This window comes from Kockiozyma suomiensis (genome assembly GCF_038497685.1).
Source record: "Kockiozyma suomiensis strain NRRL Y-17356 unplaced genomic scaffold V2V93scaffold_5, whole genome shotgun sequence".
NCBI lineage: Eukaryota > Fungi > Ascomycota > Lipomycetes > Lipomycetales > Lipomycetaceae > Kockiozyma > Kockiozyma suomiensis.
The window spans coordinates 524,874-548,758 of record NW_027117668.1 but is presented as its reverse complement, the minus strand read 5'-3'; the positions used below and the strand labels follow the sequence as shown (position 1 = coordinate 548,758).

Genomic DNA, 23,885 nt, shown 5'->3' with positions numbered 1-23,885 from the left:
TTTGGGAGTTCCACGCGTCATAGCAGTAAAACTCGTTTGTTTACACTATTTGAAGAGAATAATTAAATCATTGGCAAAATCTAAAATACTATTCTGAATCTGCCGATTGAGGATACTAAAGTATTAGTGCGTGAATAACATAGCATTGAAAAATTCTGTGAGGTCTAGCTGCTTGTTCAGGTTTTATTCATTATATTTGGCACAAATGTCTGCTCCCCGAAGTACGCCAGGAAGAGATGTTCAGAACCATCGACGAATTATCAGACGTGTTTCTTTATGGTCGCGAATAAAGGCTTATCCCCTCGATGCCCTTCTTTATTTGAATGAAGAACTTGGGACGGTGGAGTGGGACAGGCTGTCTGGAACGGTTGCTCTTCCCGCTGGTGCAATACTTGACGCGATACTTTTCTTTAGTCAACTTGGTGCTTCTGCACTTCGCTCAGTTCCTGATTTAAAGAGTGAGGTTTTTTTGAGCAGCGCAACTTTGAAAAATAGTCCAATGGTTGGCGAAGTGCTGCGAGGAAGAGGTAGCCGAGGTGGTTTTGCCTATTGGATGGGAGCTGTGGTATGCGCGCTTTTATTTAAAACAAAATGAATTCTGTTTTCTGACCATTAGCTATTTAGCTATCGACTATTTCGCTGCTAATACTAATTTCAAGTTTTGCTAACGCTTTTTACGTGTTCACGCGAAGGAGAGAATACACTTTTTTTGGCAGATCAGCTCAAGATCCGAATATGCTATACACATCGGCTAATCAACATTCAATGTTAAGTCTAAACAGCGAGACAGCCTCACCAGTTTCTGATTCCCCTCTACGCAAAGTTCTGTAAGTATAATGAACTATGATTTCTAGTGCACATTTCATCTAACAGATTATAGCAATCGAACATTTTATCCATCGCCAACTTCATCAGACCAAGCATTGGGAGAGACTTGGGTGCTGAAGATCTGGAATCCGGATCAGTTTTGTCTGCGCATGTTTATTACTTTTTCGCCTTTGCATACGTTATTACTAGCCTTTCGCTCACATGGCAATATTGTTCGTGATTGCCTACTGTGTCTATTTCTGTCAGCTCAAATGTACATTTTAGTCAAGCTATTTACACAACAAGTTCATGACAAGCAGATGATCTTTAGCGAGACATTCGAGGAGTACGAGCAAAAAGCAGTCAGGCCTAAACTCAGCGTTGTCCGTCGAGATGTCGCAGTCGGTACCGATGGAAGCGTCGATATTTCCGTTACCCCCTTAAATCGACACTTTGCCACGCATGACATTCGTCCATCTTCTCTATCATCATCACCATTATTTGGTACTCCAAAATTTCAGTCTCATGTGCCATACGCCGCCGCGTCTCCAGCACGCCAGAACTTTGGATCACCTGCCGCAAATGCTAGATCGCGGACGACACAGTCGGCGTCCACAGGTTGCGGCTCATATTCTGTAGCTCCTACAGTTTCTAATTATGAATCTCCTAATCCTGCAACACCGGGACAGTCGACGCGCCCTGGATCATCTCGAGGCAGATTTGTGAATTCACCTGCTACAGGTCGAATGAGATTTCGAGGTGAGACTTAGATCGTAGGGGCATAGAAGAAGCAATGTACTAGATCATAACTTAGATTTTATCTTGTCCTTGACATGTATAAGTTGCCTAGGTGCGATTTGATACGGTCGAGCTTGTTGATTGCGAAGACATTTCAGGTGCAGGCTGCAGGACGCGACTCCAGCCGCACATGCAGCGGCATTTATGTACTGAATGCACTGGAAGTCAAAGCCAGTCTGCGGCAACCGACCTGACTATAAAATACAGTGCATACTAATGCTTTGAGGAGGGCGATCAATGGGAACTAAGTCATGAGGGTAGATTTATAGTTGCACGGAAAACTGCTTATAAGAGCATGAGTTTTATATATAATACAAACAGTAATCTCAGACAATAGGCACTTCGCTGCCCTCTAGCTGCTCAACTACCACTTTCATTTCATCGTCCGAGTATATTCTAAAACCTTGCTCCGGAGTGACGCTAGAAAGCTGTACATTCTTAGCATCTAATTTCTCTTCCATAACCTGCTTCAAAGTCTTCAAAACTAACTGCTCGGCTTCCTGTAGTGTGAGCGACTAGATATAAACGTTAGCACCTTTCTTACCCGAAAGAAATATAGAGAGTGCATACACTGTGATATTCATTTTGAAGTTCAGCCTGCGCACCTTCGCTTCCGCTACCGATGGCTTTGGCATCGTATCTGTAAAATGTGCCTGACGGATCGGCATGATAAAGCTGTGGACCGTTTTCATCCACTCCTGCTATTAACAACGCAACACCAAAGGGACGCGACATAACACTCTCCTCTCCGTCAGCGCCTTCACCAAATCTAAGGGCGAGATCACAGACGGACTGAGTGACAGATTCGACCTTCATAGCTTCGTCGAAAGTAAGATAGTGGTTTTGTGATTCAACACGTGCATGGTCAATCATTGTCCGAGCATCGGCAGTCAATCCACTCATAGCAGCGCCAATATGACTATCAATTTCCACAATCTTTTCAATAGATGACGATTCCAGAAGAACTGAAGTAGCTCGTTTCTCAACACCTAAGATAACTCCCTCAGCAGTAGCAATACCGATCGCAGTTGATCCGAGCTTGATACATAAACGTTAGAACCAAAAAAGACAGCAAGATTAAAAATATTCAATATAGAGTGGATATCTTCAGGAATTTTGTCGCACCTTGATAGCTTCAATTGCATATTCAACCTGGAATAGACGACCTTCGGGGGAGAAGGTGCTGACACCTCGATCATACTCACTTCTTGTGAGAAACATTGTGAATAATAAATTTATGCAGTATAAGTACTAATAAATAAAGCCTTATTTGAAGTCGTTCAACTGAAAGAAGACAGAAGCTCTTAATCGGTGCTTGAATCGGTATGATTTAAATCTGAATGGAACGGAGCCGAAGAGCGAATATACTCTGCTAGTCTGCCAAGCACGGCGCGGCGTAGTTTATTAGTGCTGGCAATTACCCTGATTGTAATGACTACGGGCTGAAATATACGCAGCAACACGAATTCTGTTTACGCGCGCCCTTCCCTCAACGCGGCAAATCAAAACAAGTTTGCGGTGGAACGGTTCTCACGCCCTACGAATGGCTTACCTCGCTTCCAGCACCTGAAATCAACGAACTTGCTAAACAGTAAAGAAATATGGCAGGTCAAGTTGCCGAGAGCGGGACTACTCATCGACGTGCCGAGTCTCGGGAGATACTCTCGCAAACTGACCGCGTCAACACTGCTACAAACCAACACACCCACACGCATTCCCACAGATCTCGCTCCCTAAAGTCTTCAATCGAGTCCTCTGCTGAAGCTAAATTTTCAGGGGAGCGAGAAAGAATAACGGTAAATAAGATATTGCGTTATAAACGAAGATAATACTAATACCTTTATTAAATTTAGGGCCGAGTAACCTCTATGCGCCATAGATCTCCAACTCGTACAGACAGACACTCAACTCAAGAGAAACCAACAGAGAAGGTTATCCTTGAAAATGAAGACCCAAGACTGTCTAATTCTGGGAGTCCAGTTGGTGGTAGCTTAAACACATCATCGAAAACTAGTATGTCAAACAGATATGATTTGTAGTGTTTACGTACGTGCCATCTGACACACATAGCAGTATGGAATCCAGAAGTTAAGCTGGTAGAGTCTACATTATCTTCGCTTGCCTCCCGTATGATGGCGCCGCCGCTTTCTGCTCATACAGCTGGTTTCAGTAAACCATCAGAAATTAGTCGATTATCGGTTGATGCGCAGCACGCTGTAATCATGGATGATTTATTATATGTTTTAGTGGTGCGTGTTGTTTTTTACTTTTTACACGAGTGCATTATTAATACTGATATTGCATAAGGGAACTGAGGGTCAGTATATTCGCTTTCATGAGAGATATAATCCGTCGCTTGAAAGTGAGCGACTGGCAGGTCCAGAATTTCGTCTCACTAAAGGGTTGGATGCTAGCCTACGTGACATTACGAAAACATTATTGAAAATGGCTACGTATCACCTGAGCGTTGAAGCTTTTGTTGATCAGCAAAGTAAGCGTGACTATGGTGTCGTCAATCATGCACTCTGCGCTGCGATGCGTACAATTATAAAGGAGTATCTGGCTTTAGTGTCTAGCATGGAGTACCGAATGCTTACCGATCCATCGTTCACACTCAATGTTTTTTATTTAGAAACAATGCCGATGGCGAAAAAACTGATGGAACTCAACTATATCATAATAAAATTATCAAAAAAGGAGGTTGTCCAGCCAGACATAATCGAAGATACTTCTTCTGACTTTGACAAAATTATGGAGACATTGCGCGCAAACGATGGTAATATCAATGCTTTAAACAGTCTGGGCACTAAGACCACGTCAGTAATCAACAAAGGCGGCGATGTTATCAAACTTCTGACCGACAGGCTGTACTCAGTATCTGGTGATCAATCTGCTCGGGAGCTGCTGACATTTTTACTTCGCGAGGCATCCAGGCCTTATGTGAGAATGCTGAATTTGTGGCTGCACCGTGGTGTAATCAATGATCCATTTAATGAATTTTTGATTAAGGAGCAGAAGGCAATTCGGCGAGAAAAGCTTGACCAAGATTATACGGATGAGTATTGGGAAAAGCGGTATCTTATTCGTAAGGAGGCTCTACCTTCTCAGATTGCAGATGATAGGACATGCGAGAAGATTTTACTAGCAGGCAAATTTCTTAATGTTGTGCGTGAATGTGGCGGCGTCGATGTCAGTAGCGAAGCAAAAGATGCGCCGGAAACAATTGACGATTCTCGGCTGTTGGCAAACGTAGATGCCGCGTATGCTCACGCGAATAGCTGCTTGTTGAAGCTGCTGATCAATACGCATGAACTATCAGCGAGACTTACGTCACTAAAACATTACTTTTTCTTGGATCAAGCTGATTTTTTTACGAGCTTTGTCGAGGTCGCTTCGCATGAACTTCGAAAACCTGCTAAGTTCGTATCAACATCTAAACTTCAGTCGTTACTTGATTTGACGCTTCGGCAGCCCGGAAGTATTACGGCAGTTGATCCTTTCAAAGAGGATCTGACCGTTCAGCTGAATGAAGTCGGTTTGACCGAATGGCTTATGCGTATCGTCACTGTGAGCGGACTTGATCACACAGACTCAGCTGCTGTCAGACAGCTAAGCTTTACTCCGACTGAAGACCGAACGAATGAGAAGGATAATAAGAAGGCATATCAGGGCATGCAGGCCCTACAATTCGACTTCAAAGTACCATTTCCCTTATCGCTGGTTATTTCGCGTAAGACTATTTTGCGCTACCAATTGCTTTTTCGGCATTTGGTTGCTCTTAAGCATATTGAGCAGCTCTTAGGCGCAAGCTGGAAAGATCAAGCAAAGTCTACGGGCTGGACTCATAAGACTACTAGCAAAGCCCTTCGCAAGTATCGAGCCAGAGCGTCTAATCTCCGCGCAAAGATGCTGGTATTCATTCAGCAGGTTCTCTACTTCTCTACTACTGAAGTCATGGAGCCTAATTGGGTTGCATTGATGAACAGCATTGATAGTATCGAGACTGTGGATTCATTGATGCAGCGACATGTTGATTTTCTTGATACGTGCTTAAAAGAGTGTATGCTTACGAATGCCAAATTACTCAAGATCATGGGAAAGCTTATGGCCACTTGCAGAATGTTCTCATCATATATAAATAGTCTATCGCGGACATTACAGGCCGTCGAAGCTAAGGTTCTTGAAAACGAAGAGGATGAATCAATTTCAAAGTTGCAGGCGTTGTTAGATCAGTATGAGCAAAATTTTGATCACCATTTGAAAATGCTGATGGATGGATTAAACTACTACGCGGCTACGGAAACTGTTGTTTTGTTGAGCTTATGTGCTCGCTTGGAAGTGTGTATTAATATATAATTGCGGTATTTGCTTTTGTGTTTAAACAGCGTATCGGGTTTATGGTTCTGTACAATATAATAATGTCGAATAACATTGCGCTCGGTTTTTCATAATAAAATTTTGTGATATTGGCGATTTATGATATATTAGATAAACATTTTATAAATCATATGACTCGTAATATGTGATACACCGTAACTGTGTATTCGTGATAGTAGATGTCATACGCTGAATATTTCCATGCGACCGCGTTATAAACTTTTTTTCTGAAAATGCGAGACTACAGTTCATGGCAAGTTTTCTCTGATTTGTACATCGACGCTTTGCTAGAACGAAGGGAGCATTCAGCGAATCATTGAAAAATATGGACAAGGTTGAAGAGCTGAATAGCTCGAAATTAGGAACTCGAAAATAGTAAGTATCTGAGACCCGTCTACATCCTGGCAGTGGTCCGGTTGGGTGTTGGTGGGGGCTTATGTTGCCTAAGCAGATTTGAACTAATTGCTCTGCTCTTTCTAGCTGGGATGACTTTTATGCTCTTGAGCAGAATAATTTCATAGAAAACTCTGATGATGAAGGAGAGATTTGGTTCGCTGACGCAGATGCTGAGGATAAGGTCATTGATTTCCTGATCGATCATACAGCTTCGTCCGAGGAGTCCACGAATCGAGATTTCCCATTCTCAAAATCATCGACGACAGCGCTTGATCTCGGCGCTGGTAATGGACATCTGATATTTAGGTTACGTTCAGAATGTGGGTTTATGGCCAAGTTATGTGGAATAGACTACGCGGAGACTTCTGTTACGTTTGCGAACCGGATACTGGCAAAGAAGGTCAAGAAGGGCGATATTGAAGACCCAGAAAATAATATTTCTTTTTCATGCGTGGATTTTTTAAATTTTCCAGAGGATAAAGTGAACGAAGGATGGGACTTGGTGCTCGATAAGGGTACTCTTGACGCTATAGCTCTCAATAATGATCCGGTTCGCGATGGCAAGACTGGTGTACAACTCTACCCTGCTGCAGTTCGCGATTACTTAGTCAAGGTGGATGGCATAATTATGATTACAAGCTGTAATTTTACAGAGGCTGAACTTCTAAAACTTATGAATTTTGAGGGTAAAGACTTTTTTGCTCTTGAATTTTTTTTTTTAATAATACTACTAATTATGCGTGCTGATAGGACTTGAAGCATGGGAAACGATCAAATATCCGATCTACGAATTCGGCGGCGTCAAAGGTCAAAGCATATCTAGTGTGGCTTTTAAAAGAGTTAAATAGACTTGCGATCCAGGATTCATCACGAATCAATATGTACGATAAATGTTTGTATATTAGATATCGTCGCACAAATACAGTGTTCCCAGTAATTTGTAATAAGGAACAAACCATAAAATACCTAATATTTTCATTGCCTTAATGTTTTTGATTGCCTCTATCATATTCAAACAGCCTTCCGTTGCGCAAACTCAACCCGTAGAATCAAATTCTGGAAACCGAAACCATCTAATCTGGCACAAGCGTTCTTGGCATCCTCGAGATTGTAATAACTGATAAACGCATAACCTTTAGAGCTACCAGTGTTTCTGTCCTTGGCGAGATACAATCTCTGAATACGTCCGAAACGTTCAAACAAAAGTCCAAGGTCACGCTCTTCAGCGTCCTCACCAATGTTTGAAACACGCAGAGTAGTACTGTCGTCGCGATCTCTGTAAGTTCCCATCTTGTCGCCATCACCAGCACCAGCAGCGCCACGATTTCTGAGATGTGGAGGAACGTAAGCGGACTTGATCGGGCGCGCGCCAGCAGCGCCTGCAGAGGCAGGCTCGGGAGTGCCAGTCCTCGGGCTTGATGCGGCCGACTCGGCGGCAACGTCTGCTGATGGCAGTCTGTCCTTGTAAGGACATCGGCTAGTGAAATGATCGCCACCGCAGGTTCGGCAAGTGATGCCCTTGGACTTGGCTGATTCTTTTGAGGGGACCTTGACTTCTTCCTCCTTTGACTCCTATACGTGTGTAATCGCGTTAGTCTCTTTCCAAAGCAGAATAGCAGCTCAGATAACATTAAACACTAACTTTCCATCCAATGACGAGTTTCAAAGGCACATTTTCTCCTACACTAGTTGTCGCAACATCCGGACCAGGACGCGATCCGCGTTCATGGCCAAACTTTGCCCACCGCTTGCGCTCAGCAATATCGGGATTGACTCGCTCCTTCACTACAGAAACTTTGATTTTTTGAGTGACTTTGACCTTCTTTCCAGATTCGGGATTGACGCGGTATGAGATTACTGTCTTCGTGCCATCGGGGTTCACAGTGACAAGGGGAGCGGGGAATCCATTGTCATCATCATCGTCCGCCCAGTTTGACGTCGGCGGTTTTCTGTAATAGAAAATGAAACAATTATTAGCAGAATTCGCCTAACTCAGTTCAAATCGTATACGTACGCTGCAATGTCAGGCATTTTCGAAGTCGAGGTATATGAATAGTGGTTTCCTGTTCCTGTCTCGTTGTTAAGAAAAATTTGAGGTCGCGCGTCAAGGAGCAGCGAACTGGTCCGCGCTAATCCATTTACAAAGCCCTAAACCCATATAAGATTATCAACCATTGGCCTTTTGATCAATAATCAGATATCTACAGAATGGGCCATTGTATAGTAATCGCTTGCTCGGTCATGGAGAGTCGGGATTACTAATAATATGACTTCTACTCAAGATAGTTTAGGTTTTGGTATGCCACCCAGCGTATCTGGCGATCGAGCGATTCATATGACTCCTCAACGCGATGCTCAGGCTTTGCCAGCTCGAGATGTCCAGCCAGAGCAAGAGCGCCGAGAGAAGCATATCAATAAAGGCATATTCTCTATGACATACGATCAGAGGCGACAGCTCTGCGAGTTTGCCGAGCAGCATCCGGAATTGAATCAAAAGCAACTGATTGCCTGGTTTCACGAAAAATTTAATGTCTCGCCTTCACAGGCAGCTATCTCGCGCTGCCTAAAGCGTAAACACGATATTCTGGCATCAAATAAGTCTGCTGGGTCGAATTTAAGGAGATTGAAAAAAGTGACCTATCCTTTAATGGAGGATGCTTTGGCGCGATGGTACATGGAATATCAAGATCTAATACCAATAGATGGTAGTATGATCAAGCGACAAGGCGCGTACTTCTTGAAAGTGGGTGCCTCGTTTACAGCTCTTATATTGATTTTAGCTGAGCTTAATCATATAGACATTATATCTCAAAACTCCAGATGACTCGTTTCATTTCTCTGATGGCTGGCTGGGCCGTTTCAAAGCAAGGCATGGAATCAAAAACCAAAAGGTGCCACCAGTAACAGTCAGTAACATCAATGCGATGCGGGTATTCGAAGACCGTTTGCTAGCTATTCAATCCCAAATCTCTCGATACGCCCCAGGAGACGTGTTTTGCATTGGCGAGACTGGCCTTTACTATCAGGCGTTTGGCAAAAATCTGCCCAACAAGCGATGCAACCGTGAAGGCGAGACGCATGAGCAAGGGCAATTTTCGAACTCCACCTGTGCAAGGCCAAATGAGAAAATGTGTGTCGCCACATGTACGAATGCTGATGGAAGCGAAAAATTGCCATGCTGGGCAATATGCCGATTCATTAGTCCTCGATGCTTTATCGATGTTGATCGAGAGCATCATGGTATTTCTTATGCCTATGACCCACAATCGAACATGTCTCCAAATGTGTTTCGCAATTATCTTTTATGGTTTGATGGACTGATGCATGGACGACGAGTGCTCTTAATTGCTGATTATTCTGAAACGCACGTTTCCTTTAATGAACGGCTATTGAACACCGAGTTTGTTGTCTTGCCACCAAACGCTAATTCACTTGGTCTTCATCCAGGAAGCATCGGCATCTCGCGGATGATCAAAACATTTTATCGTCGAAGATTTGCCGAAATTATGATGGCAAGAGCAGCCATCAATAACGAGCGGAAATTTGTATCCGTGCTAGAGGCGATGAACGTGATTGTGCAGGCATGGCAGGAAGATATGATGCCAGAGTTCATTATTGAGTGTTTTCTTGGCTGTCAAATGCTTTCTGAAAAATTTGTAAAAAGAGGCACGTCAAATCATATACTTGGGTTTAGACAGCTGCTGCAGCAGAAACTGACGTCTACTATCTCAGCGGTGGGTTTAGATCTTATGGACCGCGAGGTCGTTACTCATGATGATGACTTCAACAGGGAGTCGAATGGGCAGAATATGATTTCCAGTAATGCCGAAAGGCTAGAGGATGTACAGCCACAGATCCTGGATATGATTGACTATAATACTGTATCTATTTTTGACAATTTATTTGACGACTTACAGCTCATGATGCCTCCAATTGATGAAATTTTTGATGAGATTCACGAGGAGGTTGAGAAGCTGGGAAGGCGGCGTCGGTCGCCCTCGATAGCTGATCGCGACCGATTGACAGACACCGGAGATTCTAAAGCGACTCCGCAGCCATCTGATGTGATTTCTAACCAACAGCCATTATCTTCTGATATTTATATGCTACCGCAGAACGACGCGTTGAGCAGTCCAATACATGAAATGTCGGGGATGGCTGCAAATGGAGCTGAGGAAGTTGTATCAGAGCGACGCATCTCCAATACCGTACGTCCAAAGGTATCAGATGCGGAAGCGCTGATGGCAATCGATACAATTGAAAAATACTGGCTGGCTCGTAATCCTGCTTCGCTGCGGTTGTCTGTATCTAATCAGCGTCATGAGATCTTGAAGAGACTTTCAAAAGGAGGCGCCGGAAATAAAATATAGGAAGCAAGATTGAGCTTATATATAGATTGCTTGCTATAATTGTTTAGGAGGAGTTTGAATACGGAGTTTGAACATTCAATGGATTATTTACGATCTTGTATTCACTATGGGCATCAGTTTTTGTAGAGTAGATTTAGTCGCTACCATACGGCTTTGGGCGGGAAAATTTCCATTTGGCTTTAAACACATGGCTTTGGACACTAGATGGTCTGAAAACATCATTCTCCTGCCTCTGTAATAAATAGCATATAGCAAATGCAGCAATTGATCAACTCTACGCCGATCAAGGTCAGAACACAGTCACGAATAGTTGCACAATGGGGTCTTGCGTCTCTGGCTTTTGAGTGCAGTCTGAATTAGTACAGCGGCGAGAAGATTATTTTTAGCGGGTGGGCGGAGGTGGCGATAGTGCTAGATAATGGATTTCGAGCTAATAAAACGGGATGAAAACACGCGCTTTGCTCTGTTTCTTTCCAATCAATGACACACCACAGCGGATAAGTAGTGTTATATTTGCGGCCGCCGTTTTTTCACGGTACACAGATCTATGAATTTGTAAATCATTGGAATATGCCAAATCTTACAAACAGTGCAAATTATAGAGAGTGCAAAGAGATAAGTGTTAAGTCAGTCGACTTTTCCATATGAATCGTTCACTAAGCGCCTCCCCGAAGCGGCAAAAGGCGGACCAGCGCAAAAAGTGCTAAAAGCGCACATGATTTGAGCATAGCCAGATCAGAACTAAGTCTCCTTGCCTAATTTTTCAACCTTTTCTGTCTCATTACAAACCGGAGGGCTTAACTTTGACGCCGCCCGGTTAGGGCCAGGCGGATTATCTTCGTGGCTGGTTCAGCGTAGACTGGCTCCTGCGCTTTGGACGAGGACTGCAAGTAGTTTAGCTAAATCAGAGGAGGCAGGGAAAGGGTGTGGATTCCTTTTGAGTGGCATGCTCTGGCCAGACCGTGAGGTCTTAGTGATCGCTTTGTCGGAGCATAGTTGGCTTGCTGACTATCTTATCGGCGCTGGGCTCGACAAACAGCAGATCAGCTCACTCCGTGTCTTGTCTGAGCTGTAGGCAGCTAGCTTCCACGGAGTCCTCCGGATAGGATCTACTGTATTTCAGAGAGTATAGCATAATGGAGACGCTTATGCATGCAAAGGAGATATTCGCTGTTTTTGAAGAATGGCAAAACACCTACTACAGGTCGAGGGCGGGGTCGACGATCTAGCCAGCGTTCTACGCATGCCACTCTAAAATCAAGCACGCGCCCTTCTAAAATTCTTGATAATTCACCAGGCACGCGATATGAGCTATAACAGAGCAGGTGATAGATTACTGTGTCGACTCGACTAGATTAAGTAGTATGATGGCGAGCGCCAGACCTCTGAGATCTCAAGATCTCAAAAAATGCAGTTATCAACAACCAAACTGTACTCTCCCCAAATGTAATGTCATTTAATTATCAGCTCTTTGATGTACTCGAAGACCGGTTTAGATTATTACAGACTGACTGAGGCACAGGGCAGCCGCTTGAGAGGATTGGCGAAAATAGAGTTGTAGATAGATCAATAGATCGATTAGATTACAGAAATACATAATTTAGCCTGAACTCGATTGTCCAGTTTCTGCCGCATTACAATTCGCAGTATGATGCAGTCTTGATTAATTAGTAAAACCAAAAACAAATTATAGAATGAGGTTGCTAGATCATTTTAGAATTAGTATGGCGAGAGGGAGGCGCGAGGAGAAGTTTGCTAGAATGAGGTGCTTCATCGTGCAGTGACGAAATTAGCAACTGAGATGATATCCGGAACCGCTTCGTGATTTTTCATCGTTGATTGTCTACGCAGACAGATCAACAGCACAACATAGAGATACCGGCTTCTGACAACCGTGACCGTAGAGTATCGAAGATGCGTTATCTGATTATAGGTCAGTCGGAGAGGCTGAGAAAGGACAGTATATTTGGATGACGCAGCAAGTGTGACGCATAGATGCAACACGCTTCGAGACTTCGTGAAGCCAGCGCACACCTCTCGAGAGAATGAACTGTACAGAGCAGCCAGTCTCTGGCTTTCTGGCTTATATGATTCCACCCAAGAAGCTTATGATCAATAAACCTGAATTATCAATCATCCAAGCAGGAGCAGGATTCTCAGCGGCGACGTGAACTGGTTCGGGGAACCAGCGGCATTCCCGATAGCAGACGAAACTGGTTCTGCCGGAGTGGTGGAGCCAATGATCAAGCATTCCCAAGGCATTGCTGAACCGGCAGCCAGCGACACAGATAGGCAGAGCAAGAGCACGAGGAAAAAAATGAACAAGATAAAGAAGGGACTCTGATTAATTCTGATCTTGGATAATAAATACAACAGCTCAGAGTGTCCACGGCTGCACTCATCATCCTCCTACAGGGAGATAGCATGGACAGCAAGCTTATCAACTCTGAACCGGTTCAACTATATCTAATTAATCATCGGTGTGGTCTGGCCTCGAAGTGCTTTGCTGATAGTCGCCCTTGCGGCCTAGCGCCGACCGCTGCCTTATCGCCCTCGCCTTATTTACCTGCGCCTGCCTCTTTCCTCTCCTGCTTCTCTTTTCTTCTTTCTTTCACTCATTCTCTCTTCTTTTCTCCACCCCCGAACCCATTTCCTCCGCGAATCCATCTATTTTGCAGCAGCTATGGGTTTCTTCATCGAAAAGATCCCTACCGCCCTCTCGCCTAACCGCGATGGCCCCTTCATTAAGGAAGGTACCGGATTCTCCCGCATGTTTGCGCCTTCCTACAACTTGGTCGTTCTCTTCATCTTCCTTTGCCTTACTGGTAATTACTTTTACCAGCTCCACTTTGGCAAGGTCCATGGTGAAAAGCAGCCCCTTCTCGGCTCGACTGCCAAGCCCCTCTCAAAGCACACTCTTTACTACCGTCGTACTCGATCCATGCTTCTCTACCAGCCTGCTGGCCGCTATGCTGAGTCCTACGGTACTATGCTCGCCATTGCCTTCTATCTTGGCTTGAACCTTTTCTACCTGTTTTTCCACAGTATGTAACTTTTTTTCTTTTGACAATATTTGTGTAATTTTCTCTAATTCGTTTCTGAAGACTCTACTCGTCACGTTACCATCTTCGGTGACCGTCTCGGATTCATTGCTGTGACCAACATGCCCCTTCTCTTCCTTCTTGGTGCCAAGACTGGTCTTCTTGTCCAGTGGACTGGCTGGTCGCACGAAGGCTACAACATTCTCCACCGTCACTGTGGTCGTGTTGTCTGCTCTGCCGCTGTTCTCCACGTCGTCTTCTACTCGTTGGCTTGCCCTATCGCCGTTATGGTCCATGTTACCACCATCTTCGTTGCCCTTTTGGCCACCATTTCGTTTGTCATTATCTTGATTTCGTCGATTGCTCCCCTCCGTGCCAAGACCTACGAGCTTTTCCTTTACCTCCACGTCTACCTCGTTGTTGCAATTCTTCCCCTCCTTTACTTCCACTTTGAGCGTGTTCGCCCTTACGTTATTGCCTCGGCTGTTGTCTTCCTATGGGACAGAATCAACCGTTTCAAGAACTCGAGCCGTGTTATCGCTCACACTACCATCCTTTCCGGTAACACTGTCAAGCTCTCTCTCGATATCAACTCGACCTCGCGTGAGATCCACTGGAAGGCTGGCCAGTATGTCTATGTCTCGATTGCCAACCTTGCCCGCCAGCAGGCTCATCCTTTCACCATTGCCTCGCCTCCCAACCCCAACTCGCTTGATCTTATCATCCGTGCTCGCAAGGGTTTCTCCAAGTCTCTCTTCCTCTCTGAGGCTTCTGAGCACCAGGTCACTTTCCACGGACCTTACGGTACTCCCCCTACCTTCCAGGGAGCTGACAAGGTCATCCTCCTCGCTGGTGGTGCTGGTATCTCGTACGCCTACCCTGAGGCTATTGAGCTTGCCTCTGCCACTGGCCACTACGCTTCTGCCAACCCTGAGGTTGACTTCCTGTGGGTTGTTCCTTCGCGTGACTTCGCTACCTGGGTTGACCTGAAGGAGGACTACAACGTTGACTTCAAGATCTGGGTCACTGCTGAGCAGGGACGTCCTGATATCAAGAAGTACGTCAAGGACTCGATCATTGCTGCTGGCCCTGGTGCCCGCGTTTGCATCGGTGTCTGCGGACCCGCCCCTCTCGTCCGCGACTCCCGCAATGCCTCCTCCGAGATGCTCTGGGAGGGCAACAACGTTGCTTTCTACTCTGAGAACTTCGGATGGTAAGCGTTGTTGTTGCATTTTCGGTTATTAGAAATAGTTGATTTCTGAAATCATCTGTTTTCTTTTCTTTTTATATCTTCTATACATTCGGGGTTAAACTTTTACTTGGTGCGGAGGCATATAACGAGGTGTTTTTTTTTTTATACAGTTTTCGATTCTTTCCTCCTTCATCTTTCTTATTGATCCCCCACCTTCTCTTGGCTTGGTGTTCTTTTCTCAAAATGGGGTTTAATCATGGTAATTTTTTTTTTGCATGAGTAACGAGTTGTCATGGATTGTTGCGTTTTATCGACGTGCTTCAAGACTATAGAGTGCTTATTTAAATTCTCTTGTTGGTTTTGTTTAGTCTTGGATTGAAAGACATAGAATTGTTAGTTCGACTGATTGGTGGAAAGATATATGAGATTGTATTTGGAAAAAAAAAGGAGTGAGAAGCCGAGAATTGAAAATAACTTCAGATCATATTTTTTTCTAGCATTTTATCTTTTTTATTGGTTATTTGTTTCTACTTTTTGGGTCTCTTTTTGTATTTTTATGACCGTTGCCGGAGGGGGTGTTGTCTTTTTTTTTATATTCATTATACTTCCTTTATGCTTAATCTTTTCTTGTGAAAATAGAAGTTGAAATATCTATAGAAAAGTTATAGACGAGTAAGGTTCTTGTCAAGATTAGGCGGGAATGCTGCGAGACTAGTCTCTTTGCTTGAATGCTTGGGTTGGGGTTGTTCAATCTAGTCTAGTGCAAGGACGGAGATTAGCAGGGCCATTTTTGTGTCTAGTATCTTATCTACTTAAATGTTTGTGATGTGATTGTACTGTGAAGGAACGGATTTGGTGCTGAGAATTTAGAGCAGATACAGGTGTATGAGTTGATCTACTGACTCTAAACAGGATAAATATTATTAATGAAGAAGGAAATCTCTCTGGCTATAATCTAATCTGTATTTTATGTTGCCTGCTAAAAAGCCCGCTGCGAGTATTCTATATATATTCTACATATATTCGTGTTTTTCTCCACCTTATTTAAGAGAGAAGATGACAAGAGAGAAATATGAACATCTCAAAATACAATCAGTTTGTTTACAATAAACAAAGATCAATGTGTCTATTACATTGCTCATTGTGAACTATTCTCCAAACCTCTCTCGCTCTCGCTTTCCGAGATAGGAAGCCGGCGGCACCCTAAACATTCGTCAGGAAAGCAAAAAAAAAAAAAAAGAAAACAAACAGAACCAAAGCTTAATTCATTTTCTGAACCGCGCACATTTTTCACCAAAGTAAAAATTAATGACAGAGAGAGGGGTTTGTACCTTTTTGAATGATAGATGGATAAGCGAAGCAGAAGCTTGGTTGTCAAATTGTTCGCCACGTGCCATTAGAAGGTGGGCTATCGATTGTATATGCGAGAACCATAACCATTCAGAAGCTTATTTTTGATTCCATTCATATTCTGCATTAATCAAAATAATAATTACTCATTTCATAATTAGGAATTGAAAGGAAATCGAAATCATAAAATCAATTTAAGAACAATGACCCCATTAAAAGCGAAAGTCCAAGAATAAATCAGCCAAATACTGTATACACATCAACACACAGTCATAGGAAGAGAAAAAAAAATACAATATGCAAGCTTTGAAATTAAATTGAAATGCTCGAGAAATCAGGAAAATTGCGTTTTCAAAGCGTAGGAATAGAGACAGGCCTAAAAAATAACAATGCGAAGTGGACAATACAACAACCAACGAAAATAAAATGAATAGAAAAACCGGAACGCGATTTGAAAAAAAATCTGACAATTCAGGTCTTTGGAGGAAACTTCTCGCGAAATTTTTTGCCGTAATAACTAAACGTAATTGCCATAGACCCACACAGAGCCAGGGCAAGGAATGCAAGTAGTGAACATCCCCAGCCGTAATCCAATCTGTTGAAAAGCGACGGCGCAACAAGTGGGAAAAAAGCGCCCGCAGTCATACGGAAACAGTTTCCGGCCGCATTGGCACTCGCAGAAAGACCGTAAGGCGCAAAGACCTCGATAAGGTACGTCTGGATAGGGAACATTGTCGAGACCATGCCGACGCCTAGCGGGAACATGGATGCCACGACCGCGAACCAGTGAGCGTGTGACTGCACGGCCCAGCCGTACCAAAACATAGAGACGGGAAGCATTATGCAACTGACGAAAAGCGGCCGCAGTCGAAACTCTGGCTCACGAACTCCGTTATTCTTGCGAGTAAGGTAGGCAACCATGCTATCGTTTGTCCTGCCGATGACAAACAGAGTGGCCATGAGACCGACTCCAAGACCAAGGTATGCGAGTCCGGTTGTGCCCGTCGAGAATCCGTAGAGCTCCTTAAACACTGTCGAGATTGTGGTCAAAAAAATGTACAAAAACGAAAACGCAACGGCCATGTAAAATCCGAGAAACATGCTGACGGGATTGGTAGTGAGAAGTACTAACGGCCGCGTGATCCCAACAAAGAATATCATACGGGGAGTCCGCTTATTGAATTCATCAGTAGCGCAAATCAGGTCTTCCCGACCAAGTTCTTTCTTCATTATCGCAGTTTTTTTGCGAAGAAGAGCAGGCACGTGAGTTTCTTCGGCGATGACTGCGAAAGCAACAACCATGGCACCGCTAAGAATTATCAGGAAACGGAAAGCCCATCGCCAGCCGAGATCCTGAGCAATCCAGCCGCCGATAACGGGGCCAATAATAGGTCCCAAGAGTGGTCCAAGAGCATAAAAGGATGAAGCACCTATGATTAATCATCGTTAGCGACAATTTCAAAAACACATCTTCAAGAAGGCAATCCACGTACGACCCATCTGTTCACGATCAAACATATCAGAAATAACGCCACCACCGACGACCATCGACGCACATCCCAAAAGACCACCAAGAAATCGCATAGCCAGGAACATGTTTGTGCCTGTCGACCACGCGCAACCAAAGTTGAAGCACATGTACATCAAGTTCGAGATTGCGATAACAATTTTGCGACCATAGAGCTCACTTAGCGGCGCATGGAAAATAATAGGACCCCAGCCAAATCCAAGAACAAAAATAGAAACCATGAACGACAAGATCGTCGTGTTGTATTCGTGGAACTCCGCTGCGACAAGGCCTACGCCCGGTGCGAATAATGTCGAGCCAAGAGGCAAAAGAAGGGTAGACAGGGCAACGGGAGCCATTGTCCGCCATTTTCTGCTAGGCTTCCAATTCTTCGGGTTTTTGGGATCCTCAGGAGAATCCCATCCAACGATACCGCGGTCGAGGTCAGTTAATGGCATAAGCACAATAGTGTGGCCAGGCGGTTTGGCTTTTTGTGACTCTGCGGGCGCAGGCTTACTGCCGCTTTCGAGATCATCTTTTTCATTTGAGCCTGACGTTGCCGGATCAGATAAGCTTGTAGTTGATTGCTGCGAGGAGAGTGACTTTGCATCATGATTTTTTTCGCTATAATCAGGGTAGATTGCGGACGAGGTGGCATTGTTAATTGACTCAGGTATCGCTTCGTTATCTACCGCTTCGTTATCAGCGTCTGCAGATGAAGGCATAATGCACAAGCACTATCGACTGTTGATAAGTCAACGACAGAATCTTTAAAAAAAAAGGAACGAGAAAAGAGAGCGAGCAGAAAAGAAAAACAATGAGAGGTATTGAGTTATTTATGAATTATCAGCAACACAGTACAAATAACTGCCGCCACTCGCGTTTGCTCGCGAGCCCACTAGGTCTTTTTCACCCTGAGAACGAGGCGAGTCAGACGCATTTGTCGGAGTTAACGGGCATCGGCAATCAATGGCCGACTGAGGCTTAAAATTTCAAAAAGATGAAGAGTCCCTGTATTGCTCTACAATTTGCCAGTTGGTGAGATATATTTTCTAAGGCATCATGTAAAGAGCTCCTTGAACAGAGAAGGGTTTAAAGTAGAGCACAGCCAGAGACCGACCAAGCTTGGCAGTTTGCATCTGCTCACTATTCGAATTACAATCTTATTCTGCTCCTAAGATTAAAGGCTATCTTCTGTCTATTATCTACTGGCATGAGCATTTTTAGTCTATTCTCTTCTGCTCTGCTCGCTCTGCCGTCATCGAAGCTGGCCAGGCCCCACTTATCTCTCTCCGCTGCTCCAGATCACGTGTCTAATATCTGCTTCCGCTCGTCTTATCTACTCAAGAGCTCTCTATTTCGCACGCACACTTAGCCGCGGTTAAAAAACCACTCTTATTCTTATGCCACAATCACTCAACATTGTCTTTGTAAACGCGCTTTGGATATCGCATGAAATCTGGGCGCAGGAGCAAGCGAGTGTGGCGCGGAACAATAGCGGAACGCGCCCATTTTAAAAAAAAAAAATCTGGGCGCACCGGTGAAGATGGAAAGCGCACCTTCCCCGCGTAATAATTACTTTCGCCGACATCGACTTCATCGCCAGCTAAAGAGACTAGAGCGCAGATCTTTCTTAGGTGATGTAAATAGTTCAGTTACTGCTCCTTGCTGCTCAAGAATCTTTCATACGACCCGATGAGCACATGAAATGCTCTCAGATAACGATAAGGAGCCATCTGACGCTGGACCATCAGATATTATTGCTCTGCAGAGCCTGTATACTAGTAACGATTCCGATGCCGGCGTCACGCCGGTCAGTAACTCGAATATCAATGCCACAGACATAGAAATCAAAGATACGGCGGTCGAGATTGAAAATAATACAGACGCAGAAAAGGCGGCCGACGAAACAGCATCCGTACATCTGCTCTTGCGAGACGACCGCGAGGCGCGGCCAATCGTTTTTTCTTCCACTTTTGCTGAGGTTGTCTTTGCTGGTACATTATCCTTTATTCCAATGATGAACGCCGGTAATCAAGGCGCGCTGCAGCTCGCTTTACCGCACGTCGCCGCCTCGTTCAATATCGATGGTTCGCAGCTGAGTTGGACAATTACCTCTTACTCGCTTGTCGCCGGTTCTGTACTGCTTCTGATGGCACGGCTAGCAGATATAGTCGGTAGAAAGCGAACGCTTGTCATTGCAATCTCTTGGTATACCATCCTCTCGCTTGTCATGGGCTTTATCAAATCGCATATCCCGTTTGACGTCGTCCGCGGCTTGCAAGCAATTGGCGGTGCAGCGGCGCCTCCAGCGGCCGTGGGCATCATAGGCATCCTTTACTCGCCCAGTAGGCGCAAAAACATGGTGATGGCAACTTATGCTGCGGGTGCGCCCGTGGGATATATATTTGGCGTAATTGCTTCGGGCGTGTGTACTCAGTACCTTGGCTGGCGCGCCGTCTTATTTTTCTTTGCCATTCTGTATGCCGTTGTCGGTGCATTAGTGATGTATCTCGTACCGTCGGATAAAGTACTCTTTGAGATGTCCAATCAGATTGTCAAAGCTGCTGGTGGCACTGGATTCGAGAGCGTCGAGCGCGACTGGCGTACTTGTCTAAAAATGTTGCGATCGTTAGATTATGTCGGTGCTGGAATGTCAATTGGCGGGCTTACTTGTTTTGTGTTCGCGCTTTCCGAGTCTAGCGCGGCTCCTAAGGGGTGGGGGACTCCGTATATTATTGTACTGTTCGTAATTGGGATTGCGATTATGGCCGGATTTGTCGCGTGGGAGATGTATGTTGACGAACCGCTCATGCCTATGTATATCTGGCGATTTCCTGGATTTGCATTGGTAAGTTAAAAAAACTGACATTAAATCAATCGAAGATAGGCTTACCTGTGAATCTTTTTTTTTAGTGCATGGCTACGGTAACGTGCGCATGGTTAGTCTTTCAAGGTGTTCTAATGTACTTCACATCGCTCTATTTTCAGAATATCCTTCTCTACTCTGCAATCCGTACTACAGCCGCCATGCTTCCTCAGGCAGTAATGGGAATTCTTGTCAATATCTTCATCGCGACAAACCTGCACCGAATTCCAAGTCACTACCTCATGAAAGTATCAATGCTGGCATTCCTCACTGCGTCGCTCCTCTGGGCTTTAAGACCCGTGCACATCACATACTGGGCCATGAGCTTTCCCGCTCTCTGTATAGTCATGATCGGGGCCGACTTGGCGTTTAATGTCGTTAATCATGTAACTTTGGCCAGCGTACCACCTCAGTTAAAGTCTACAGCGGCAGGCGTCTTTCAAGTTATCGTCCAGCTGGCGGGTTCGATAGGCATAGGCGTATCAACAGCGATAGTGACCTCCCAAATCGGTAACGATATCGACGGACAATCGCCCGAGATTCTCCATCGCGGATATCGCTGTGCGTTTTGGTTCGCAGTCGCAGCCGCCTCCTTGGCGCTTATTATGTCGCTGTTTTTAAAAATTGGTACGCAGGGCGGTGACGCGTCTGTCGATCAGGAGAAGATTGCCGTGTTGCTGGCTGAGCAGCAGGAGAAAAAGAGGATGCGTAAGACGCACTCTGCGGCATGAGCTGATAATTTATATTATATATGAACATACTTTCTTGAATAGCTCCAAAATTGAGTCTACTAATTTTAATAATATAAAGCATGCTCCCACTAAGACACGCCGCCTAAGATATACCCTATTGTTACACGGAAATGATCAAACAGAGAAAACAAGACACAAAAAAATTGAAAACTATTGGATGGCGAGAATGTTGATGCACAAGTCAAAGAGCGTCTAAAAAGCTTTTGACTCTACAGCTTAACAGAATGCGTCCTGCTCAGAGAAGAAAATAGGTCAGTACTGTGCGAATCATCATTAAAAAGATCCAGACATACCACACAGCAGCATGCGGCAAGACCAGCGCATAATCCGAGACAACATCCACCGCTTCCACCACCCTGTATTCGTTAGCTTTTTTGCTATTCAAGGCGAGAAGATTACAACAGAGAGCGTTGATAACGTCACGGTTATAGCAGCTAGAAAACAATACGTTGTTCTTACAACACAGCCTGCTGCTGCTGCTGCTGCTGCTGCTATACGATAGATGCCATCATACTCTCTCGAAAGAGCTTACCTGCTGCTGCTGCTGATACTGTGGCTGGCCCTGGCCAAAGTATCCTCCGTTTCCGGGTCCGGCCTGACCATATCCACCAGGCGCATACCCTCCCCCTTGAGGTCCGTATCCGCCGCCACCAAAGCGGCCACCACCGCCGCCATAAGACTGCTGCGGCTGTTGTGGGGCATACTAAAACGAAAATGCTATTGTCAGTGTGAAGAGCACTATTGAGGAGAGAGAGTGTGAAGAAACATACATAGCCACCTTGCTGGCCGCCGTAGCCACCACCACCGAAGCCGCGATCGGCGCCTTCAGATTCTTGTTTGTTGTAGTAGTCCGTATTCGACATTTTTCAAAGCAAAGTAATGGAGAGAGTCAAGAGAGCGAAATGTACGAGGCAGACAAGAATCAAGATATATAGCTAATAATAGTCTAAGCCACATATGGGGGATCTGCCGCACTTTATTCTCTCTCTGGCTTCCGTTCGGACGTCACTGTGACGAAACCAGGTCGTGCCGTGTCTGACTCTCACGTGAAGATAGGTTCAAGAATTAGAATTTTGGCTGTTGGCCGTCTATTTGGAGATGGTTACTTGAGATCGAAGAGGATTTCAGACTAATTGTAAGTACATGATGATATTAATGACGGGATTTGAGAGGAAGAATACGGATGGTAGCAACAGTATAGATTGAGGTAATCGATTATAATTGCCAAGGCAGTATTAAAGGATTGTTGTTTGTGCGGTGTATTAATTAGGGTTGAAAACAAAAGAAACGTGATGACGTATGAAAGCCAAATGAAGTAATATTGGTGAAGCCGCATACTGATTGTTAGTTGACTTTGCAATAACGCTGTAAGATGATTGTCTGTTTGAGTAACTAGTATTGAGTAATTCGAGTCGATTAAGAAGGACTTAAAGTAGAATACAGAAGCTCAAGAGGGAAATTTGGAAAGTACTCCAAGTGTTGCTGTAGAGAAGGCGGAGTACAGAAAAAGATAATTGAATAATGCAAAGTGAAAAATGAGAAATGAGAAATGAGAAATGAGAAATGAGAAAAAACGCAAAAAAGAAAAAGAAGATGACAGAAACAAGGGAAAGCGCTTAGGATGATATGAAAAGACAGAAAGAAAAACATTTGAAGGAAAAGTATTAGCAAGGAATCTTATAGAGATATCTAACTATTTCAAGTATCTTTACTTGGACAGAACTCTATTTTTGCGAACGAAAATACAAAAATACAAAAACACCTAATTATAGAAAACGACAAGGAAAAGGTCATAAAATAAAGGAAAAGAATGAGATAAGAAATAAGAAATAAGGAAGTGAAATAAGGAAATGAAATAAAAGAAGATTGATACAGAAAAGGAAAAAAATGAAAATTGAGCGTTAGTCCCATTTGTAGCAAAGTACAGCGCGAATAGCGCGAACTTTTGTCTAGTCATACGGGCAGTCTAGAGTCCGAAAACAAGGCTACACTAACGAAAGATGGTCTAGCTCGGTAGGTACAGGCTGTGGCACGTGGGCGACCCACTCGACGGCAGAGAACAGGGGGCAGAAGGAGACGGTGCGGTGGAAGCATGAGACAAAGAGCGAAAAGGATCAAGGAACTGAATGCGGTTTAGAGTCGTGGTGAGAGAAGAATAGGAGAATTTGAGTAGTGCAGAGCAAATGGTGAAGAGCAAGTGGTGAAGAACGCGGGAAAAAGTTGAAGAGCGCAGTAGCCTGATTGAGAAAAACGCTAGAAGCGGTGGAACGGCGCCGGTGACGACAGTGGTTTTGTCAACCGCGGCGCTTGCGTGGTGGTGTGACACGGCGCCGTTTCGGCTGGGGCTGCTACAATGAAAAATGGCCGGGAGACAAAGAGAAGAAGAGAGAGAAGAGAGAGGAGTAAGTAGACTGCTTCGAAAGCCT

At 44.5% G+C, this 23,885-nt stretch overlaps 9 protein-coding genes across 9 annotated transcripts; 5 read left to right on the top strand and 4 right to left on the bottom strand.

The window, feature by feature from the left end:
- The first annotated feature begins 37 nt into the window (after nucleotides 1-37).
- On the top strand, nucleotides 38-1,939 carry V2V93DRAFT_334222 (uncharacterized protein). Its single transcript, XM_066907702.1, has 3 exons — nucleotides 38-565; nucleotides 625-827; nucleotides 881-1,939. Exons 1-3 carry the CDS (start codon nucleotides 206-208, stop codon nucleotides 1,575-1,577), a joined length of 1,260 nt encoding a protein of 419 aa, XP_066766591.1. The 5' UTR covers nucleotides 38-205; the 3' UTR covers nucleotides 1,578-1,939.
- On the bottom strand, nucleotides 1,811-2,969 carry V2V93DRAFT_367745 (nucleophile aminohydrolase). The gene is made up of 3 exons (XM_066909644.1): nucleotides 2,731-2,969; nucleotides 2,176-2,643; nucleotides 1,811-2,120 (listed from the first exon to the last, which is right to left on the bottom strand). Exons 1-3 carry the CDS (start codon nucleotides 2,824-2,826, stop codon nucleotides 1,932-1,934), a joined length of 753 nt encoding a protein of 250 aa, XP_066766590.1. The 5' UTR covers nucleotides 2,827-2,969; the 3' UTR covers nucleotides 1,811-1,931.
- A 28-nt stretch (nucleotides 2,970-2,997) lies between these two features.
- V2V93DRAFT_367743 (Spc98 family-domain-containing protein) lies at nucleotides 2,998-6,093 on the top strand. Its single transcript, XM_066909643.1, has 4 exons — nucleotides 2,998-3,401; nucleotides 3,459-3,618; nucleotides 3,679-3,854; nucleotides 3,913-6,093. Exons 1-4 carry the CDS (start codon nucleotides 3,207-3,209, stop codon nucleotides 5,959-5,961), a joined length of 2,580 nt encoding a protein of 859 aa, XP_066766589.1. The 5' UTR covers nucleotides 2,998-3,206; the 3' UTR covers nucleotides 5,962-6,093.
- A 27-nt stretch (nucleotides 6,094-6,120) lies between these two features.
- V2V93DRAFT_334215 (methyltransferase domain-containing protein) lies at nucleotides 6,121-7,330 on the top strand. The gene is made up of 3 exons (XM_066907701.1): nucleotides 6,121-6,357; nucleotides 6,463-7,064; nucleotides 7,129-7,330. Exons 1-3 carry the CDS (start codon nucleotides 6,308-6,310, stop codon nucleotides 7,224-7,226), a joined length of 750 nt encoding a protein of 249 aa, XP_066766588.1. The 5' UTR covers nucleotides 6,121-6,307; the 3' UTR covers nucleotides 7,227-7,330.
- On the bottom strand, nucleotides 7,172-8,549 carry V2V93DRAFT_367739 (eukaryotic translation initiation factor 3 subunit G-domain-containing protein). The gene is made up of 3 exons (XM_066909642.1): nucleotides 8,393-8,549; nucleotides 8,021-8,327; nucleotides 7,172-7,950 (listed from the first exon to the last, which is right to left on the bottom strand). The coding sequence occupies exons 1-3, from the start codon at nucleotides 8,407-8,409 to the stop codon at nucleotides 7,390-7,392; spliced, it is 885 nt and encodes a 294-aa protein (XP_066766587.1). The 5' UTR covers nucleotides 8,410-8,549; the 3' UTR covers nucleotides 7,172-7,389.
- A 4,754-nt stretch (nucleotides 8,550-13,303) lies between these two features.
- On the top strand, nucleotides 13,304-15,204 carry V2V93DRAFT_196684 (FAD-binding domain-containing protein). Its single transcript, XM_066906987.1, has 2 exons — nucleotides 13,304-13,792; nucleotides 13,853-15,204. The coding sequence occupies exons 1-2, from the start codon at nucleotides 13,432-13,434 to the stop codon at nucleotides 15,004-15,006; spliced, it is 1,515 nt and encodes a 504-aa protein (XP_066766586.1). The 5' UTR covers nucleotides 13,304-13,431; the 3' UTR covers nucleotides 15,007-15,204.
- Nucleotides 15,205-16,538: 1,334 nt separating this feature from the next.
- V2V93DRAFT_345248 (major facilitator superfamily domain-containing protein) lies at nucleotides 16,539-19,010 on the bottom strand. The gene is made up of 2 exons (XM_066907878.1): nucleotides 17,825-19,010; nucleotides 16,539-17,761 (listed from the first exon to the last, which is right to left on the bottom strand). Exons 1-2 carry the CDS (start codon nucleotides 18,561-18,563, stop codon nucleotides 16,803-16,805), a joined length of 1,698 nt encoding a protein of 565 aa, XP_066766585.1. The 5' UTR covers nucleotides 18,564-19,010; the 3' UTR covers nucleotides 16,539-16,802.
- A 370-nt stretch (nucleotides 19,011-19,380) lies between these two features.
- V2V93DRAFT_196910 (major facilitator superfamily domain-containing protein) lies at nucleotides 19,381-21,700 on the top strand. Its single transcript, XM_066906989.1, has 2 exons — nucleotides 19,381-20,689; nucleotides 20,755-21,700. Exons 1-2 carry the CDS (start codon nucleotides 19,547-19,549, stop codon nucleotides 21,436-21,438), a joined length of 1,827 nt encoding a protein of 608 aa, XP_066766584.1. The 5' UTR covers nucleotides 19,381-19,546; the 3' UTR covers nucleotides 21,439-21,700.
- On the bottom strand, nucleotides 21,669-22,322 carry V2V93DRAFT_358210 (uncharacterized protein; the record flags this gene model as incomplete). Its single annotated transcript, XM_066908050.1, has 5 exons — nucleotides 21,669-21,690; nucleotides 21,753-21,893; nucleotides 21,919-21,950; nucleotides 21,992-22,162; nucleotides 22,230-22,322. The coding sequence occupies 5 exons, from the start codon at nucleotides 22,320-22,322 to the stop codon at nucleotides 21,669-21,671; spliced, it is 459 nt and encodes a 152-aa protein (XP_066766583.1).
- Nucleotides 22,323-23,885: the final 1,563 nt, after the last annotated feature.

Bases quoted from the DNA above. Each gene is read 5' to 3' on its own strand.
- V2V93DRAFT_345248 (XM_066907878.1), bottom strand. From the start codon at position 18,563: ATGCCTTCATCTGCAGACGCTGATAACGAAGCGGTAGATAACGAAGCG. The intron at 17,762-17,824 runs GTACGTGGATTG...GATTAATCATAG, and splicing joins TGATCGTGAACAGATGGGTC to GTGCTTCATCCTTTTATGCT.
- V2V93DRAFT_196910 (XM_066906989.1), top strand. From the start codon at position 19,547: ATGCTCTCAGATAACGATAAGGAGCCATCTGACGCTGGACCATCAGAT. The intron at 20,690-20,754 runs GTAAGTTAAAAA...CTTTTTTTTTAG, and splicing joins GATTTCCTGGATTTGCATTG to TGCATGGCTACGGTAACGTG.
- V2V93DRAFT_334222 (XM_066907702.1), top strand. From the start codon at position 206: ATGTCTGCTCCCCGAAGTACGCCAGGAAGAGATGTTCAGAACCATCGA. The intron at 566-624 runs GTATGCGCGCTT...TTAGCTATTTAG, and splicing joins CCTATTGGATGGGAGCTGTG to CTATCGACTATTTCGCTGCT. The intron at 828-880 runs GTAAGTATAATG...AACAGATTATAG, and splicing joins TCCCCTCTACGCAAAGTTCT to CAATCGAACATTTTATCCAT.
- V2V93DRAFT_367739 (XM_066909642.1), bottom strand. The intron at 7,951-8,020 runs GTTAGTGTTTAA...ACACACGTATAG, and splicing joins AACTCGTCATTGGATGGAAA to GAGTCAAAGGAGGAAGAAGT.
- V2V93DRAFT_334215 (XM_066907701.1), top strand. From the start codon at position 6,308: ATGGACAAGGTTGAAGAGCTGAATAGCTCGAAATTAGGAACTCGAAAA. The intron at 6,358-6,462 runs GTAAGTATCTGA...TGCTCTTTCTAG, and splicing joins AAATTAGGAACTCGAAAATA to CTGGGATGACTTTTATGCTC. The intron at 7,065-7,128 runs GTAAAGACTTTT...GCGTGCTGATAG, and splicing joins AAAACTTATGAATTTTGAGG to GACTTGAAGCATGGGAAACG.
- V2V93DRAFT_367745 (XM_066909644.1), bottom strand. From the start codon at position 2,826: ATGTTTCTCACAAGAAGTGAGTATGATCGAGGTGTCAGCACCTTCTCC. The intron at 2,644-2,730 runs GTGCGACAAAAT...TTATGTATCAAG, and splicing joins ATGCAATTGAAGCTATCAAG to CTCGGATCAACTGCGATCGG. The intron at 2,121-2,175 runs GTATGCACTCTC...GTTTATATCTAG, and splicing joins TTCAAAATGAATATCACAGT to TCGCTCACACTACAGGAAGC.
- V2V93DRAFT_367743 (XM_066909643.1), top strand. From the start codon at position 3,207: ATGGCAGGTCAAGTTGCCGAGAGCGGGACTACTCATCGACGTGCCGAG. The intron at 3,619-3,678 runs GTATGTCAAACA...CACACATAGCAG, and splicing joins AAACACATCATCGAAAACTA to TATGGAATCCAGAAGTTAAG. The intron at 3,855-3,912 runs GTGCGTGTTGTT...ATATTGCATAAG, and splicing joins ATTTATTATATGTTTTAGTG to GGAACTGAGGGTCAGTATAT.
- V2V93DRAFT_196684 (XM_066906987.1), top strand. From the start codon at position 13,432: ATGGGTTTCTTCATCGAAAAGATCCCTACCGCCCTCTCGCCTAACCGC. The intron at 13,793-13,852 runs GTATGTAACTTT...TCGTTTCTGAAG, and splicing joins TTTCTACCTGTTTTTCCACA to ACTCTACTCGTCACGTTACC.